Here is a 14904-nt window from a genome sequence, read left to right on the forward strand (position 1 = left end):
ATTTGCGCGCATTGGCATTTGCCTAACCCTAACCCTAACCCTAAACAAGATAAAAAATATCATGTCCTTTTAAAAGTACCTTCTACTGCAGTGTAGCACGTTGCTTTGTTTGCATGTTCTTCTCTGAAATTATATCCTTACAGTATCGTATAAACTCTTGTTCTTAGGCCATCGTAGCTTGATTAAGAATATAATACAGACAGCGGTGATAAACATTGTATTCCGACGCATTTTTAATACGGGACTTGACGTTTCGTATGGCTAGTCTACATACGTTTTCATAGGTGACCGCACAGGTAGCCTAAGCCCAGTATGTGTGCGTCAAAATATTGACATACAGTATAAGGTATAAGAGTTCAACCTTAATCAAATATACAGCGCGTAGTTAATAATTAGTCATGACCTTCGTTGTAAAAGATTGTTTGAGAAATACTGCTGTCGTCGTTAAATTGCACGAAATTGGCAATTATATTTTCCTTTGAACTCACCTAAGCTGTCTTCTTGTCGTTTCTTATGATTTTACAGCGTTGTAAGCCTCTTAGTGTTTGGTTAAGACCTTTTGGCAGCTTGTGGGTTTTGGGTTAGGGTTAGATAAGAAATCCTAATCCTTACCTTAGGGTTAGGGTTGGGTAAGGGTTCCCTAGCGTTACCCTTACAATAATTTTCAACTCTCAAAACTAGTCCCACCCCTAAAATGTAATTCTAACTCTACTCCTTTATGTTTCTAAGACACATTTTTCATCAAAATGTAAAAACTGCGTTGCGTTGTATGCTTTTATTTACCCCAAAAGGTCGTAGAGGGTCTCCCGCATCGATAACCCCTGAAAATGAGCTAAATTTCCCTTCATTTTATGAAATATTGTGAAATTTTATATTTATTACACAATAACTCAGTGGGGGGCAGTATGGCGATCACGTGATAGATCACAAGAGAGTTTTGTCTTACTTTAAAGAATCTATCGTAAATCTGGCATGGCCTCAGCCATTTGTTCTGTTGGATAGACCAGTGACCCAGAGGCCCTATAAACGCTGGAAATGTCCACTTAACCCCGCCTTAATTAAGTACTCTATATTTAAGGACGACCGCGCCCATTGTTACTGCGCATCGTTTCTGAGCACGAAATTTCATGTCGCAACGTCACGCCAAGTCATACATCAGGTGTGCGCGCTACGAAAGAAATGTAAGCAGTCATACGACTTGGCACCGGCTGCGCTAACCTCGCCTCCAATTTACTCTCTTGGTTGCTCGGTGACCTACATTTCAGTCTTTCCACAGATCAATATCCTTTCACAATTTTATCCATTTTAACAAAAAAAAAACAATGGAAAAATCTATTTCGCTTTTTCTGATATTGTGTGAGCGAAGTTTCTTCGAATGTGGACGGAAAAGGCTAATATTTTTTTTCTTTTCCTAGGCCTTTTCTACCTGAAGGAACGACATCAGCTCCAAAAGTTTACTTAATATACTTAGTTGTGTTGAATGGAGTACGTTTACCTGATCTAAATTTCACAAATAGCTAATTTTTCAATCATCTAAAACCTGTTCGGTGAGAAGTGCGAACACAGAATGAATGGAGCGCTGCCTCAAATTCGATGAATCTAAGGCTGTCACTTGTGACATCCACAGATGAATTATGTGACTGGATTATATACAGCAAAGCATACTAAAAGAGAACATAGAGGGGCAGTACCACAACACAAAGATATAATTTTGGTAAGTTGTTGCAAAACTCAAGAGGCGGAAACGTTGAATTTCCTTGTTTGGGTGGAATTTTGAGCACCTGCCGAGTAAAAGGGATTCCCTGCTAAACACTCTTTTCCGACAGGAGGTAACGGCAAAAATAACAAATGCACTTTTGTGCATAAACGTTTTTACTCAAATAAACGCTCTCTAAAATTGTGAGAACTTAACACACGCCTGGGGCCTCGGCTATACGAAAAGAAAAAGGATAAGCGGATTTGTAATACTGGTAAGAGCTGAACATTCTCTGTTTCGGGTCAGTTCAGTGAGGTAAATAGGGTTGTAATCTTCACATTCAAACATCTTTTCTTTTCTCTGCTGTGGTAAGAGAACAGTCTTACACTTGACCTTGTTTCGAAGCGGATAGCTTCCAGTTTTAACATCACGACCCGTAATGAGATACGAAGCGCAGTTCCTGCGTCACCTTGTTTGGACTGAAAAAATTAGAACAGACTACGCATATATCTATACATACAAAGAATCTATTTCCTTGCGGTGAATGGATTTCAAAGAGTGCTCAACTCTTAGAGGAGCATTGTATATTAATTGAAACCAGTTCAGGATGAATCTCTCCTGAAGTCCTGAACTGGTTTCTATACATACATACATATATACATATACATACATTACTTTATTTACCCTCGGATTTCAGAATAGGTTGTGCAGCTAATATCTCAGAGCATTTAACCATCAGATGAGAGATAGACCACCACACCAGGAACTACGTCCCCTACTCTTTTCCATCAGTGCGTGGGTTCTTCTACGTCCCACAGAATAAATTATGAAGAGTTGTGAGACGGGGCCTACGGTTTATCGTCCTTATCCGAGAAGACTAGAAAGTCTAACCAGTTGCAGATGTCATTACAAGGGCAGCATGAAGGCATCTAAGTGTCGGCTTGTTTGCGTATGCATGTTTGTGAATTTGTTTTCTATTGCGCGTTGTAAGTGAACATATGCGAGCTCAAACATTGGTTTGTGTGTGCATATAGCATTTTCATGCTTGCAGTAGGGTTTGTTATGTCAAACACTGAAGATACAAAAATATCTCGGCTGCCTATTCAAAAGTGCTTTTTATTGCAGTGCAGCACGTTGCTTTGCTTGCACGTTCTTCGCTGAAACTAAAACTAATTCTATTCGCTTTCTTTTACATTAATTGGGGATTAACCTCACATTTCTTTTGAACTTTTTCAGCTGCTACTATTGTACAGTGAGCCTTTTCAGTGGATTCAAGCTTTTCGATGTTTTCTTCTACTTTTGCGTCTTGGCTTGTCTTTCTTTGCAACTCTCTGATCCTGGCCTGAATTCCGATCGCCTTGACCCTCATTTTGTTGATCTGGCTGCACAGGTACTCGAGTTCCTTTGAGTTTTAATTTAACCTGGCTTACACTTGTCAAAATCAGACTTGGATTGAGCGTAGCGGGAAAGTTGACACTCCAAGTGGTTAGGGCGGCAACTCCATCGTAGTATTGTTCGTATTTGCTGCTTACTTTACCAAATTGTATCACCTCGTAGCTGCCATCTTGTTTGATCTTGTAAGTGAATTCTGTTATACGAGAAGGAGCAACAAAGTCATATCGTTCCCCTCTAAATATATCTGTCATCATTCCTGTAAAGGAAATCCATGCAGTAATGGCTTTCTTTGTTGCACCGGAGGAAAACTGGGCACCTTCCAAGTAAATTTCAAACTCGTCCACGTGAACCCGCTCATGTCCTTGGAAAATGTCTTGGTCGTTCTCATCAAGCCTGAATAAAAAGCTATTAGTGCGCTCGAGCTCTGAAATTGGACATTTGAGTGTATTCAGTGCCAACTGGTCCGCTCCACCAGCAGACTGCTGTAAACGGGTTTGAAGACCACTGCATCCGCTTTCGTCCTCGATAACTTTGGTTGCTTCAAATTCCTGTGGAATGAAAGGTGCAAAGTTTTCAACAGCATTGATAACAGCGCTGAGTCCTTGATTGACTTTCTCGTGTAAAGCATACAAGTCATCTGATATAGTAGGCATCACGGGACATGGCGACAACCAGTTGTAGAAATAAGAATCGCAGAAGGACATTAGTTTTTCGACCATTATGTTACGAAGTCGCTGCTTCTGTAATGCCATTTGCATGAGCAGCTCTCCGTTCACTTTTCTCGCAGTTAGTGCAGTGTCACGAGATGTTTTTATCTTCCTCTGTGCTTCATGCTGTTCATTCTTGAGTGTCTTCAGCTTTGTCAAAGTTGCTAGAAGCTCTTGAACAGTGATAGACTTCTCATGGTATCCCCTCCCCCAAACTGCCACTGTCTTAAGTGCTGCTAAGTAATCTGATGCCCCAGAGATTCCGCTAGCAGTTCCAACTCCAAGAAATGCGTCTGCTTCCTTCTCAAACACATCCCACTCTTTCACCATCACGGCCAAACTCTGGTCCTTTTGCTCGGGCATCGATTTTGAATAGTAATCTGAAACGCCAGTGCCAGCGTAGGGTAGGACATCGTAGTGAAGCGTCGTGAACGTAGTTGCAGCCTCAGTAATCTGGGAAACAGAGTCCATTATAATGTTAATCTTGAAAAGGGTCTTTTGAATTTTGCTTATATCTGCCGCAAGAGAACCCAGCTCAATCGTAAAACCCATGAATGCACCAGCCCCACCAGCAAATATAGTTGTAATACCTCCGAGCACAGAGAACACCGCATTAGCGATCTGCTGTCTTGAATATGCACGCACCCCTTCCTCAAACTTCTTTTTGGCAGCATCTAATGCAGTTGTTGCTTGGTCAAGTTTGGCTTTCATTGCTTGTACGTCCGATCTTGCTGCTTGAAGTTCCGTTTTGAGAGCTTCAACGTCCAGATCGTTTTTCCTCACAATAGTTGTCATAAGTTCCGTCATAGAGTCTGTGGCCTCAATACCTGCCGCAAAATCTTGGGATATTCTCTCGAACCTTTCGTATTTCTGTATGGCCATTTTAGCGTCATCCTTTATGAGGATAAGAATCTCCTCGTGTGCTTTCAGCGACAGGTAAGGTACCTTGTAATATCCCTTTGCGCGAAGGGAAAGATCCTCCATCAAATTCTTTGCACTCAGTCTGAGAGCATCTACAGCACCTGTGTCTTGCTCTCCCTCTTTAGCCGCCCGAATTTCATCTAAAACATACTGAGTCAATGAAACTGGAAGACTTCCTCTGAGCAGCTTACCGTCCTTGGCAAAAGTATTTCCCTGTGCATCGACCTTAGCACAATTTAACATCATTGAATAGAGCTCAACATCAAGAGATTTCTTTGGATTTTGTTTGGATTTGATCGTAGCTTGTATGGAAATATCCCTTGTGTTGTAGTTTCCAGAGCACGAAAAAGGTGCTGATGACTTAGACGTATAGATATTCAGTACTGTTCCTTGGATGTATCCCGGCCATGGACTGTTATCTGAATAGCGGTTTTTACACAAGAGCTTGCCATTTTCAACTTTGACAACTGCCCGGCGCCCTGATGATGATGTCACGTGCTGGGCATTGTTCCACAACACAATTTCTGCTCCGTCTTCCTTCAGGATCTCATTGGCAAAGAGAGCAACTTTTTCAAGGCCATTTGGAAGCGTCAGAGTCCCAGACATAGTTATTTGGTGCGCATAAACAACGAGTTCAGTAGTGCTATCTCCTATATAGGGTCCCAGATCAGAGGTCTTGATAGTCAGAAATCGAACCTCAACATGGGTCTGAAGACTGGTCACACTCTTAAGTTCATTGTCATCTACAAACTGGCAGTGGGTGTAACAGTTGTTGTTGGTACACAGCTCGCAATTTGTTCCATCTGAATTCAGCTTGTATCCAGGAGGACAAACACACATGCTCGTAGCAGGTGCTATGTAGACACACTTGGCGTTACCTAAACAGCCACCATTACTCGTGTCGCAATTGTTGATAGGAAAACAGTTCTCGCCATGCTTCTCATAGCCCTCTACGCATGTGCAAGGCTCATCTCCACAGAATATGGCATCTGCAATTTAGAGAAAACGAAACTCATGGTAGGGTCAGTGTTACTCAAAATCTGACCTCGCGGATTCTACCTCCCTTAATATATCAAATGTTAACACTTGCTTGTAAAACAGCTATACTTATTGGTTAGTTAGTTTTTTAGATTTTATGTTTTATTATCTCTTGTTAATTGAGAATCTCAGTCGTACCCACAGTTAGCGCTATTAAGCTTGTACGTTGAGACATATAGGGCATAGCTTCAGAATAGAAGCTGTTCTACAACTTGCAAGGACTCCTTGGTGCCTCTAAGAACAAGGGAGTGGTCGACTCACTAACAGTATGGATGAAACATTACCAAAACCTACCAGCGAAATGGAAAGTTGAAGCTGCGCCAGAACATCCTGTTTGAATCACCAACTCCTCGTCATCGGCAGGGGTGCTTCCACCTCCTTGAGGCTTCACGCACTTGTTTCCACTATAACCAAGAGTCGTCCCGTCGTAGGTTAATGTTGCCGTTCCACTTGATGCACAGGCTGTTAGAGTCAGTGCCTGGTGCCATGAGACAAGAGCAGAAGAGGACTTGATTATATACAGAATTTGCCTCCAAGCTATATTTCTCAATGCAAATGAGACGGTAATGTTAACCACAGCTTTTTTTGGTCGAAAATGGCATGTATTGTACGTTTCATTGGTCAAAAGTAACCTAGACAATGCAATGACTACGCAATGCAAACGATCGACTCTTTTTCAGCTCAAACGAAATTCAACTCTAACAGCAATCTTTGCATTACATCGTATCATACCGTGCCATCTGAGCTGGGATCGGCAACACATTTTCCACTGGCTACATGAACCAGTTTTGAGGAGAATTTTTCTTTGTAGAAGACTTGCTCGGCAGAGGTACACGAACCCTTGAACACCAGCTTGCCCTCTTTTACACCAACACATTTATTGCTTGAATGTTTCAGGTATCCCTGGATTCCTGAAAAAAAAAAAAAAAAAAAAAACGTTTCTCGCAAAAATAGAATTGCATCCTTTCTTCATGCACGAAGATGCTGAAGCTATCAGACTTTGCGGAGGACTGTCACGGGCAGTGGCCTTTGAGTTACAGAGGCGCCGAGGAAAGATCAAACGCCATGAAGCTAACACGTTTGCAGGTCACCTCCTTTCTAAAGTTTCAAAAGCAACGAACACTGTTACTGTAACACAAATGACGGCCATCTTGTCGATTAAGGTGACAATAGCGACATACTGCAGCTGACATTTTGTTAGCAAGAAAAAATTTGTGACTGTCTGTATTTCTGTATAAAGCTTTTCTGTTTGTCTGTCTATCTGCTTGTCTTTACTACTGTTTCGGCAATTCAACAGCCAATCACTTAATATTACTTTGTTCCGCTTCGCCTTGCTTTCCTCTTTTTTCCTTTAAAATACATTGCCTCGCCTTCGCTCTAAACCTCTGCGCAAGAGTAAACTTCTTAAACCAAACCTCCATCCCTCCCTCCGTTGCAAACTGACATTCTTCTTTTTATCTTAACTTCCAAATAAGCAACTAAGACCTCTGTCGATCTGTCTATTTGTTTTTTGGCTGTCTATGCGCTAGTATCTCTGTGTTGAATTCGTGTGACTGTTTGCATATTCACGTCTCTGGTCTGTCTTTATGTCTGCCACTATGTCGTTTCTCTACCTGTCGCCTCTCTGTCTCTTTGTCTGTCCGTCTGTCGTTCTGTCTGTCTGCCTGTCTGTCTATTCTGTTTTTGTCTGTTCGTACTTGCTTCGTTGACTTACTTTTTAGTGCAAAGCTGGAATATGCTTCTCCACACGCTGCCCTTTCAACTAACTGAGTGTCATCAGCGGGGTTCAGCTCTCCCGCCTCAGGGACCAGGCACTTACTTGTGAATACGTCTTGCAGAGAGTTAACGTTCGAGAACTGGAATCTTTAAAAGTTTATATCAAACTTGAAGTTCAGATTTTAAATATAAATCTAATCTGATTTAGGTTTAATTCAATTTTAAACTTTAACTTTAAACTCTTAGAATTTGAGGCATAGGCAAATTAAGTATAGGAGTTTATACAGACCAAACTCCTGACGAGTTGTTTCCTCTTCAAATTCAATTAAGCCCGTTTTCTAAGCATAATTGTTGACGTCAAAAGCCTTTAAAATGTAGGTCTCATATCTGAATTGTGTCAAACAGAGAGTATTGCGACCGGCCGATGACTGGAACGACGTTGAACTGATGTCCTCGCAGTACTTTGAAGTGAATGGAATTGTACTGAACTTAAGTAAACTAAACTAAATTTAACTGAACGTATTTGTATTCGCCACTTTAGAAACGAGAACACATCTAGAGGGGGGGGGGGGGGGGTCTCATCTCGTAGCGGCTTGTGAGGTCGTAAATAGGGAAAATATAGCTTTGCGTCTCTTGTTTTGCCTTCAGAAACAATCCCACAAGCCACTGTGAGATAAGAAGTGCCCCAGGTTTCTTTTCGTTTCTAAGGTGGCGAACTGAATAACCACTTTACAGTTCTGTAAATGTAACCTAGCCTCTGTTTGAAAGTGAGGTAAGTCGGTTGATCTTGTCATGATGTTAGAGATTAGAAACTAGTTGGCATGATAACAAAATAATTTACATTTGAAAAGTAGCAAGGTTGGTATCATAACAAAACTCGACTCTATCTTCGCTTCTGTTCAGAGATCCCACTGCTAAGCATGGAACTGTAAAATTGGTTATTGCTAATATCAAGACTATCACACCACTTACGGAGGACACTGTCCGAGCGACTGAGCTACTACACAGCTTGTGCCTTGCTTGATGCTCCCATCAAGTGCGGACCAGCTCAGGAGAGCAGTTTGGCTTTTGCAGTCACTTTTAAGAACCAGCCCTTCGTTGACATAATGGGCGCATTTCCCACTTTTGTGCATAAAGTAACCGTAGCCTGTTACAGAAAAATTAAAGACATTTTAGATCTGCGCCTTCATACCCCCTAATGGAGATTTCAGTATTCTCTTTAAAACTTCTAACAAAAACAGATGCTGCGTAAAAATGTACACCACGAGAATTTGCTATCTCACCACTGAAATATGCCTTCAACTCACTTTTGCAGGCATAAGCATTAGAAGAGTAGAATAAGGAATAAGGACTTAATGTTTGCCTCACTCTCATGTAGTTACTAATTACAGCAATATGAAATAATTAGAGAACAGTACTGCATGCCTAGGAATATTCCTAAAAATAAGCGGTTGGGTTTATAGACTTTATAATATGAACTCAAGGGGGTTTTTGTTGCATCTAATATAGCCTACATTGGGTTCATCAAGCAATCTTCGTGCATGTGGAGGAAGATTATGCGACGAACCCAAAGAGCGTCTGCGTAGGAGGTTACATCTAATGAGGAGTTTGAAAATGTTTTGTAAGGATTTCTATATCCTATACTTCTATATTTCTATATCTATTTCTATTTCATCTTCTAAATTAGAATCAGCTTATAGATTGCGCACGCGTTTTTGCGTGTGTTTGAAGGGGTTGTCACAGGGCTTGGAGAAGGGATCTAATGACGACATACTGACATGGCTTATTTTTCAATGTCTATGGAATTTCAAAGTGGCTTTGTCTTCCCTTATGCCGCTGGCTATGCCTACTCAGTCAGTTAACTTCGTAACCTAAAATTGCCAATCCCGTTTCCGGGCATTGGCTTGGCAAAATAGTAGCCATTAACACTGGCCTTAATGTCAGATGTTGATCTAAAAAACGAGCCAGGTCATTAATTAATTATAATCAATGAGCTCAACAGCCTACGTTACAGCCACACTCCGAAAAAATATATCTGATTTTTATTTCTTTCAGGGAAGGCGGCTGTAACACAAGCTATGGGCGCAATAAAGAATTATTACTATTATTATTATTATTATTATTATTATTATTATTATTATATTATTATTATTATCATCACTATCACTATCACTATCATTATCACTATCACTATCATTATCACTATCACTATCACTATCACTATCACTATCACTATCACTATCACTATCACTATCACTATCACTATCACTATCACTATCATAATTCATTATCATTAACATTATTTGTATTATTATTTTACTATTGACCAAGCAGTTGATTACAGATGAGGATCATAATGGAGAGCCACCACTCACCGTCACTGACATAGTTTTTGGGCTTTGGCAAGGCATCTTCAGGGCAACACAAAAACCCATCAACGGTATAGCCAGAAAGTTGCGAAAGTGGCTCGCATGTCGCAGCGTCCAAGAAGGCGTTTCCTACTACGAAAAGGGCTTTGCTCGAGCTTTCACCGATAACGCCCACAACACTCTGTCCCCCAGGGCTTGTGGGACAAACTTCGGCTGCTGTGCAGAGCCTTCTGTTTGTATAATCACAGTGATCTGCGCTCGTGTCAACAGTGGAAGCTTGAGTAGAAGAGTCACTGGCAAACCAGGATGCGCCTGGGCCTACGAAACGGAAACGTAGTTGGTATATAAGGGGCGTGGCTTAGAGGTGTAAATGAACCTACTAGTCTCGGTCAATGTTGTTAATTGACAGCGTACTGATTTGTTATATTCCATGTCTAAATTGAAGCACTAGAACCTTTAGCATTTATGAGTAAATCGAGCGTCAAATCTGTTTTCTTTACTTCTCACCAAAATAATTATAAACAAATGTTTTTTTAAAACAATTTAAAGTGAAAACTAACGGTAAAAGCGCGCGACGTTTCGACCGAACTTCGGTCATTATCAAGCTGGAAGATAGAAGTTTACCAAAATAATGTTTAGAAATTACCAATTTCCAGTTAAGCACCTCTCGTGCAAAGTATGTTTTCGTTTCGTTATCGTTTGCTACTCGTTGTTTTAGGTTTTAGATTTTGTATCAGGTATTGCATGACTGAAGTATTGAAGCCACAGATTCTATGACACAACACTGACCATCTTGAGGGAAAATAACCTGAAACCTGAAGCTCTGGAAACTTAACTTGAAGAAGCAAAAGCAGGAAACAGTGATCTGAAAGAATTAAATGGCTATCCAATGTAAAAAATATATCACCCTCTCAAGTTAAATCAAGTGGTCAAGTTTACAATTCCCAAAATACTCTTTGAGGTCGACCACCACCAAAAACTCGTACAAGACCATGGCAAGATTCATTGTTTATTACAACGGAGAACAGCAACAGCGACAACAGTTATAAAGCTGACAGTAACGGCAAGTACAAACAACAACAACACAAACAACCACCACAAACATTAGTCTCTTGTATCATACTAACCAACTACACGAAAACGGCTTCTGCTTTCCCGGCATGCCGCGTTTGAATTGCTCAGAGCTCTTAACTTGTTGCCTGTTTGTATAGTTAGACAGTATCCAACGTTGTTAATGAGAATCTCCCCGTTAGGCTGTACGGAAAATGTGATAACGTTTTCAAAGTGTGGATCGCGTGGCCATGTACCACAGGGAGACTGTCGAAATAATTTAAGTAAAAGACGATGTGAGCACATAATAACGGAAGCACTAGTCAGTGCCCTTCGATCCTCAAACAAGCGCCCGTCCAAGCCAAATATGGGCCTACCCCCAAATGATTGCCCCTAACTAAAAGATTGAAATTTGGAACGAGACAAGCCCCTGGAATATGGCTCCTAACCATAATCTCCACCCCGACCCCACCTTTGCCCCACTTAGTTTTAACGTCGGTTTCCATCTTACTGGAATGCAAATTGATTTCAGTGACGGTTCACTAATAAGCCGAAGAGACTCGCAAGTGCCCGTATTATGACAACGATGACGGACAAAACTGCGTCTGTTTGCCGAGGAACCGAACGACGCTTGGTGTCTGTAACTTGACTTCAAAGTGAAGAAACCTTACTGTCGTTCAAATCTGACAAAGGTCTCTAGCCAGTTTCAAACCACGGCGGTATATGGGGGGGGGGGGGGGTAAGGGGGGGAATAAAACTCCATGTGAAAAGGTCAGGGGTGCTCTTTGGAAATTTTGAAAAGCTAAAAGGATGGCAACTTGAAAAGCCATGGTTATCGATAGTGGATTACAAACTCATTAGTCCATTTAGCTGCTTGGAGACACAAAAACTCTGTCCATTCATTCATTTCACGTATCAGCCCGGGTTGGGGGTGGGGGGGAGGGGGCTACTCCCATTTATGGACTATATAGGTGTTGTGTTTTTGAGTTCGGAGTAAAACTATAGAGTACACAATGAATCGGGATAAGTGATCTACACAACTGCTCTGTTAAAACTGACCAAAACTAATCGATGTACAATGATATAATGCTATAATCACGTGACTGCAGTTTACGGTGTGCTAACCAATGATTATAGGATTATGGATTATCTAACAAATAAGGTATTCATAAAATAGGAACAACCACTACCATAGGTATGTGCCGCGAGAAAGGGTGGGGTTTGTGAGGTTCTCGATCTTAAAATAGGGTATCATTTTTGCCCCGGTTGGCATAACCAACAGGGGCAAAGTTCAGCTAAAATTGCAGTGCGTAAATTGCCAGCTAAACAAAAACCAAATTATATATTACAACTGCACTATACGTTAACTTCCAATGTTACAGAAACGAAGTGAAGTTGACTTGTTCACGCTATTCTTAGTTTTTGTTTTTCCCTTGAATAGGGTATCAATTTTCATTTGTGTCATTCTTAAATAAGGTCAGGGTTTAAGACTCTTCGCGGCACACACCTATCCGAAATTTACGCAAGTACTCACCCTCCGGTCTCTATGACTCCGTCGTAACGTGAATTGGTGGTCAAGTGGGTTCTCGTAGGAGAAGTGCATGTGTTATGACCTGCTCATTGAGGGGAATATCCTAATTTATAATATATACCTTAAAGACATCGCGTTCTTGATACATATGAACACACCAGCCAGACTCTTTTATCCTTCCGTTTGTTTCCAAGGACACCGTAGCACAGTTAGAAGTGTCCAGTTTCATTAAATGATCAATGCACCATATAAAAGCCCCTCTGTGGGTACTGCAAGTTCCATATGGAGGATTACTCATCTCACCAAAGTTCACGCATTTCTTGGTGTCTTTGTGTTGCAGTGCTCCCGTGACAATACCTAACATTTTTTGAATTAACAAACGCACAATAATTGTGAGCAAAAGTTTGAAGATTTTTGTGAATTTCATGAGACACTGGCCGTGAATTTTACACTTGCAAGAAACAGTGTAAAATTTACGTTTGCAAAATAGAGTTTTGAACGTTGAAAATAAAAAGGAGAAACATAGGAAATCAAAGACGAAGAGCAATTGTGAAACTAGTTGCTTTTCACCTCGGTATTTCAAAGTTAACAAAGTGACGTCAGTTTTTTATGCCATTGCGTCTGTCCTGTTATTGATCATGAATTTCGTCATAACATTGTCAAAGTAGCTGTGGATCCACAAGGTGATAGTCGAGTGGATCCGCATGGGCGGATCTTGAGACGCCGGACGTGAAATCCGGAGGTCGGGGGTTCAAGTTACGCGTGCCTTGTTCATAGTAAGCTGGAGTTGTTTCTCGGTAGACCCCACTTCCATTCCTCGGTCATGTTTGTAAATAGCCGACTGGTCCGCCTCCCGCTAGTTAGGATTTTTAAGCCTCTTATGTTTATTTGCAATATTTGTTTCTTTCAGTTTAAGTGGCATGCCTGAGAACTAGCTAAGTGCATCGACCACTATAAACATTCAACAACAACAACAACAACAACAACAACAACAACAACACAATGTCCCCGGCCAGGGCTCGAGCCCGCTCCGCTCGATCCGGAGTTTCGAGCGTACTAACCATGAGGCCAAAATCATTGAGGCACTACTGTATATTTGTTTGATTTTAATATGTCCAAACAACAACAACAGCAACTTTATTTGTACTCATACCTAACATTTAAGTGTACAAAAATAAGTTTAAAATTAAAACGAGTACATGACTGCCCGAAAATCTTCAGAGTCTGGATGGGGCTTTAAAGCTTTAACTGATAGCTGCGAACTGGTAAAAATTTCAACTGTCACTTGAGAAATGAGGCGCTTCTAACCGGTAGCTGAGATCTGCAATCTGAAAATTTATTGATAGCTGAGTGAGGAATGGTGTGAAATTTTAACTGAAAGCTAAGAAATCGTGGAAAATGTAACTGAGATTCCAGAACCCATCCAGACCTGCTAACAAGAAAAAACGCCCAGTGGCACTGTTTTTGTCAAAGGTAAGATTCTTACTATTTGTCAATACTTAGAGACAACATACCGTCCTCAAACGCAGTAAATTCGCTGACACTCCTTTCTGCAACCAACAAGAATAACAGACACACTACCAAGGTGTTCATTCTGTTAAGCCAGGCTCACCAACGTTCCCAGACAGAGGAACAACTGCCTCAGGTAAAAAGAGTGAAAGATACAGACGCTATGTAACTGATATACATCAAGTTCTCAAATAACATGATTTATTATAATCCATCAAATATCGCTTGCGCGCGATTGGTCTCAACGCGTCACGTGAGTGAATATTCCCCAGCTAAAACTGGAGAATATCGGAGTGATATTCCCCAATTGTCAAAACTCGCGTGTTGCGAAAAATATTTGAAGCAACACAATAGCCTCCACTTGGCGCGAAAATATGCTCGGATATTTGGGCTTGGAAATTGTCCCTTCCTCAAAGCTCACAGTTTTCCTCGAACTACGCTCTCGGAAAACTGTTCGTTCAGTCGCAACAGATAATGTCCGCGAACAAATATTCAAGCAGATTTCTGCGCCAAATGGAGGCTATTGTTGATATAGATCCAAAGAAAAAAAAATGATAGGAATTGTGCAGGGTGATCTAGAACTCTGTTTATCGAACCTCAGCCTCTTCTAACCTCGAATAAACTTTCCCCACCCCACTCCACCCGCATCCCCTTTACACTATGCGCTCCTTCGAACGCCACTATCATAAACTTGTAATCATTGAAATAATTTCATATTAAACCCTTTGTTTCGGTCAATAAATGTAAAATTCTATTGAATGCAATCACGTCGGAGTAAATCGAGTAAAAGGCGAAAGGCGCGATTTTAAGAGCAAGAGACAGAGATGACATAATAAAGACGAAAAAAATGCTAGGATAAAAATAGTGTTATTAGCCAATTAGAAACTGGAGACAACTATATTACTCTTACTTTTCTTTGAAAATACACCCACATGTACAAAATTATTAGACTGCGATTGCAGAGAAAACTGT

General features: G+C 40.9%; 2 protein-coding genes across 2 annotated transcripts; both read right to left on the reverse strand.

The window, feature by feature from the left end:
* Nucleotides 1-2967: 2967 nt before the first annotated feature.
* On the reverse strand, nucleotides 2968-10848 carry LOC145463849 (uncharacterized). The gene is made up of 8 exons (XM_081447642.1): nucleotides 10782-10848; nucleotides 9849-10199; nucleotides 8446-8620; nucleotides 7326-7620; nucleotides 6849-6855; nucleotides 6490-6668; nucleotides 6052-6235; nucleotides 2968-5708 (listed from the first exon to the last, which is right to left on the reverse strand). Exons 1-8 carry the CDS (start codon nucleotides 10846-10848, stop codon nucleotides 2968-2970), a joined length of 3999 nt encoding a protein of 1332 aa, XP_081303768.1.
* LOC145462817 (uncharacterized) lies at nucleotides 10821-12850 on the reverse strand. Its single transcript, XM_081446440.1, has 2 exons — nucleotides 12545-12850; nucleotides 10821-11159 (listed from the first exon to the last, which is right to left on the reverse strand). Exons 1-2 carry the CDS (start codon nucleotides 12848-12850, stop codon nucleotides 10965-10967), a joined length of 501 nt encoding a protein of 166 aa, XP_081302566.1. The 3' UTR covers nucleotides 10821-10964.
* Nucleotides 12851-14904: the final 2054 nt, after the last annotated feature.

This window comes from Orbicella franksi, chromosome 12 (assembly GCF_964199315.1).
Source record: "Orbicella franksi chromosome 12, jaOrbFran1.1, whole genome shotgun sequence".
Taxonomy (NCBI): Eukaryota; Metazoa; Cnidaria; class Anthozoa; order Scleractinia; family Merulinidae; genus Orbicella; species Orbicella franksi.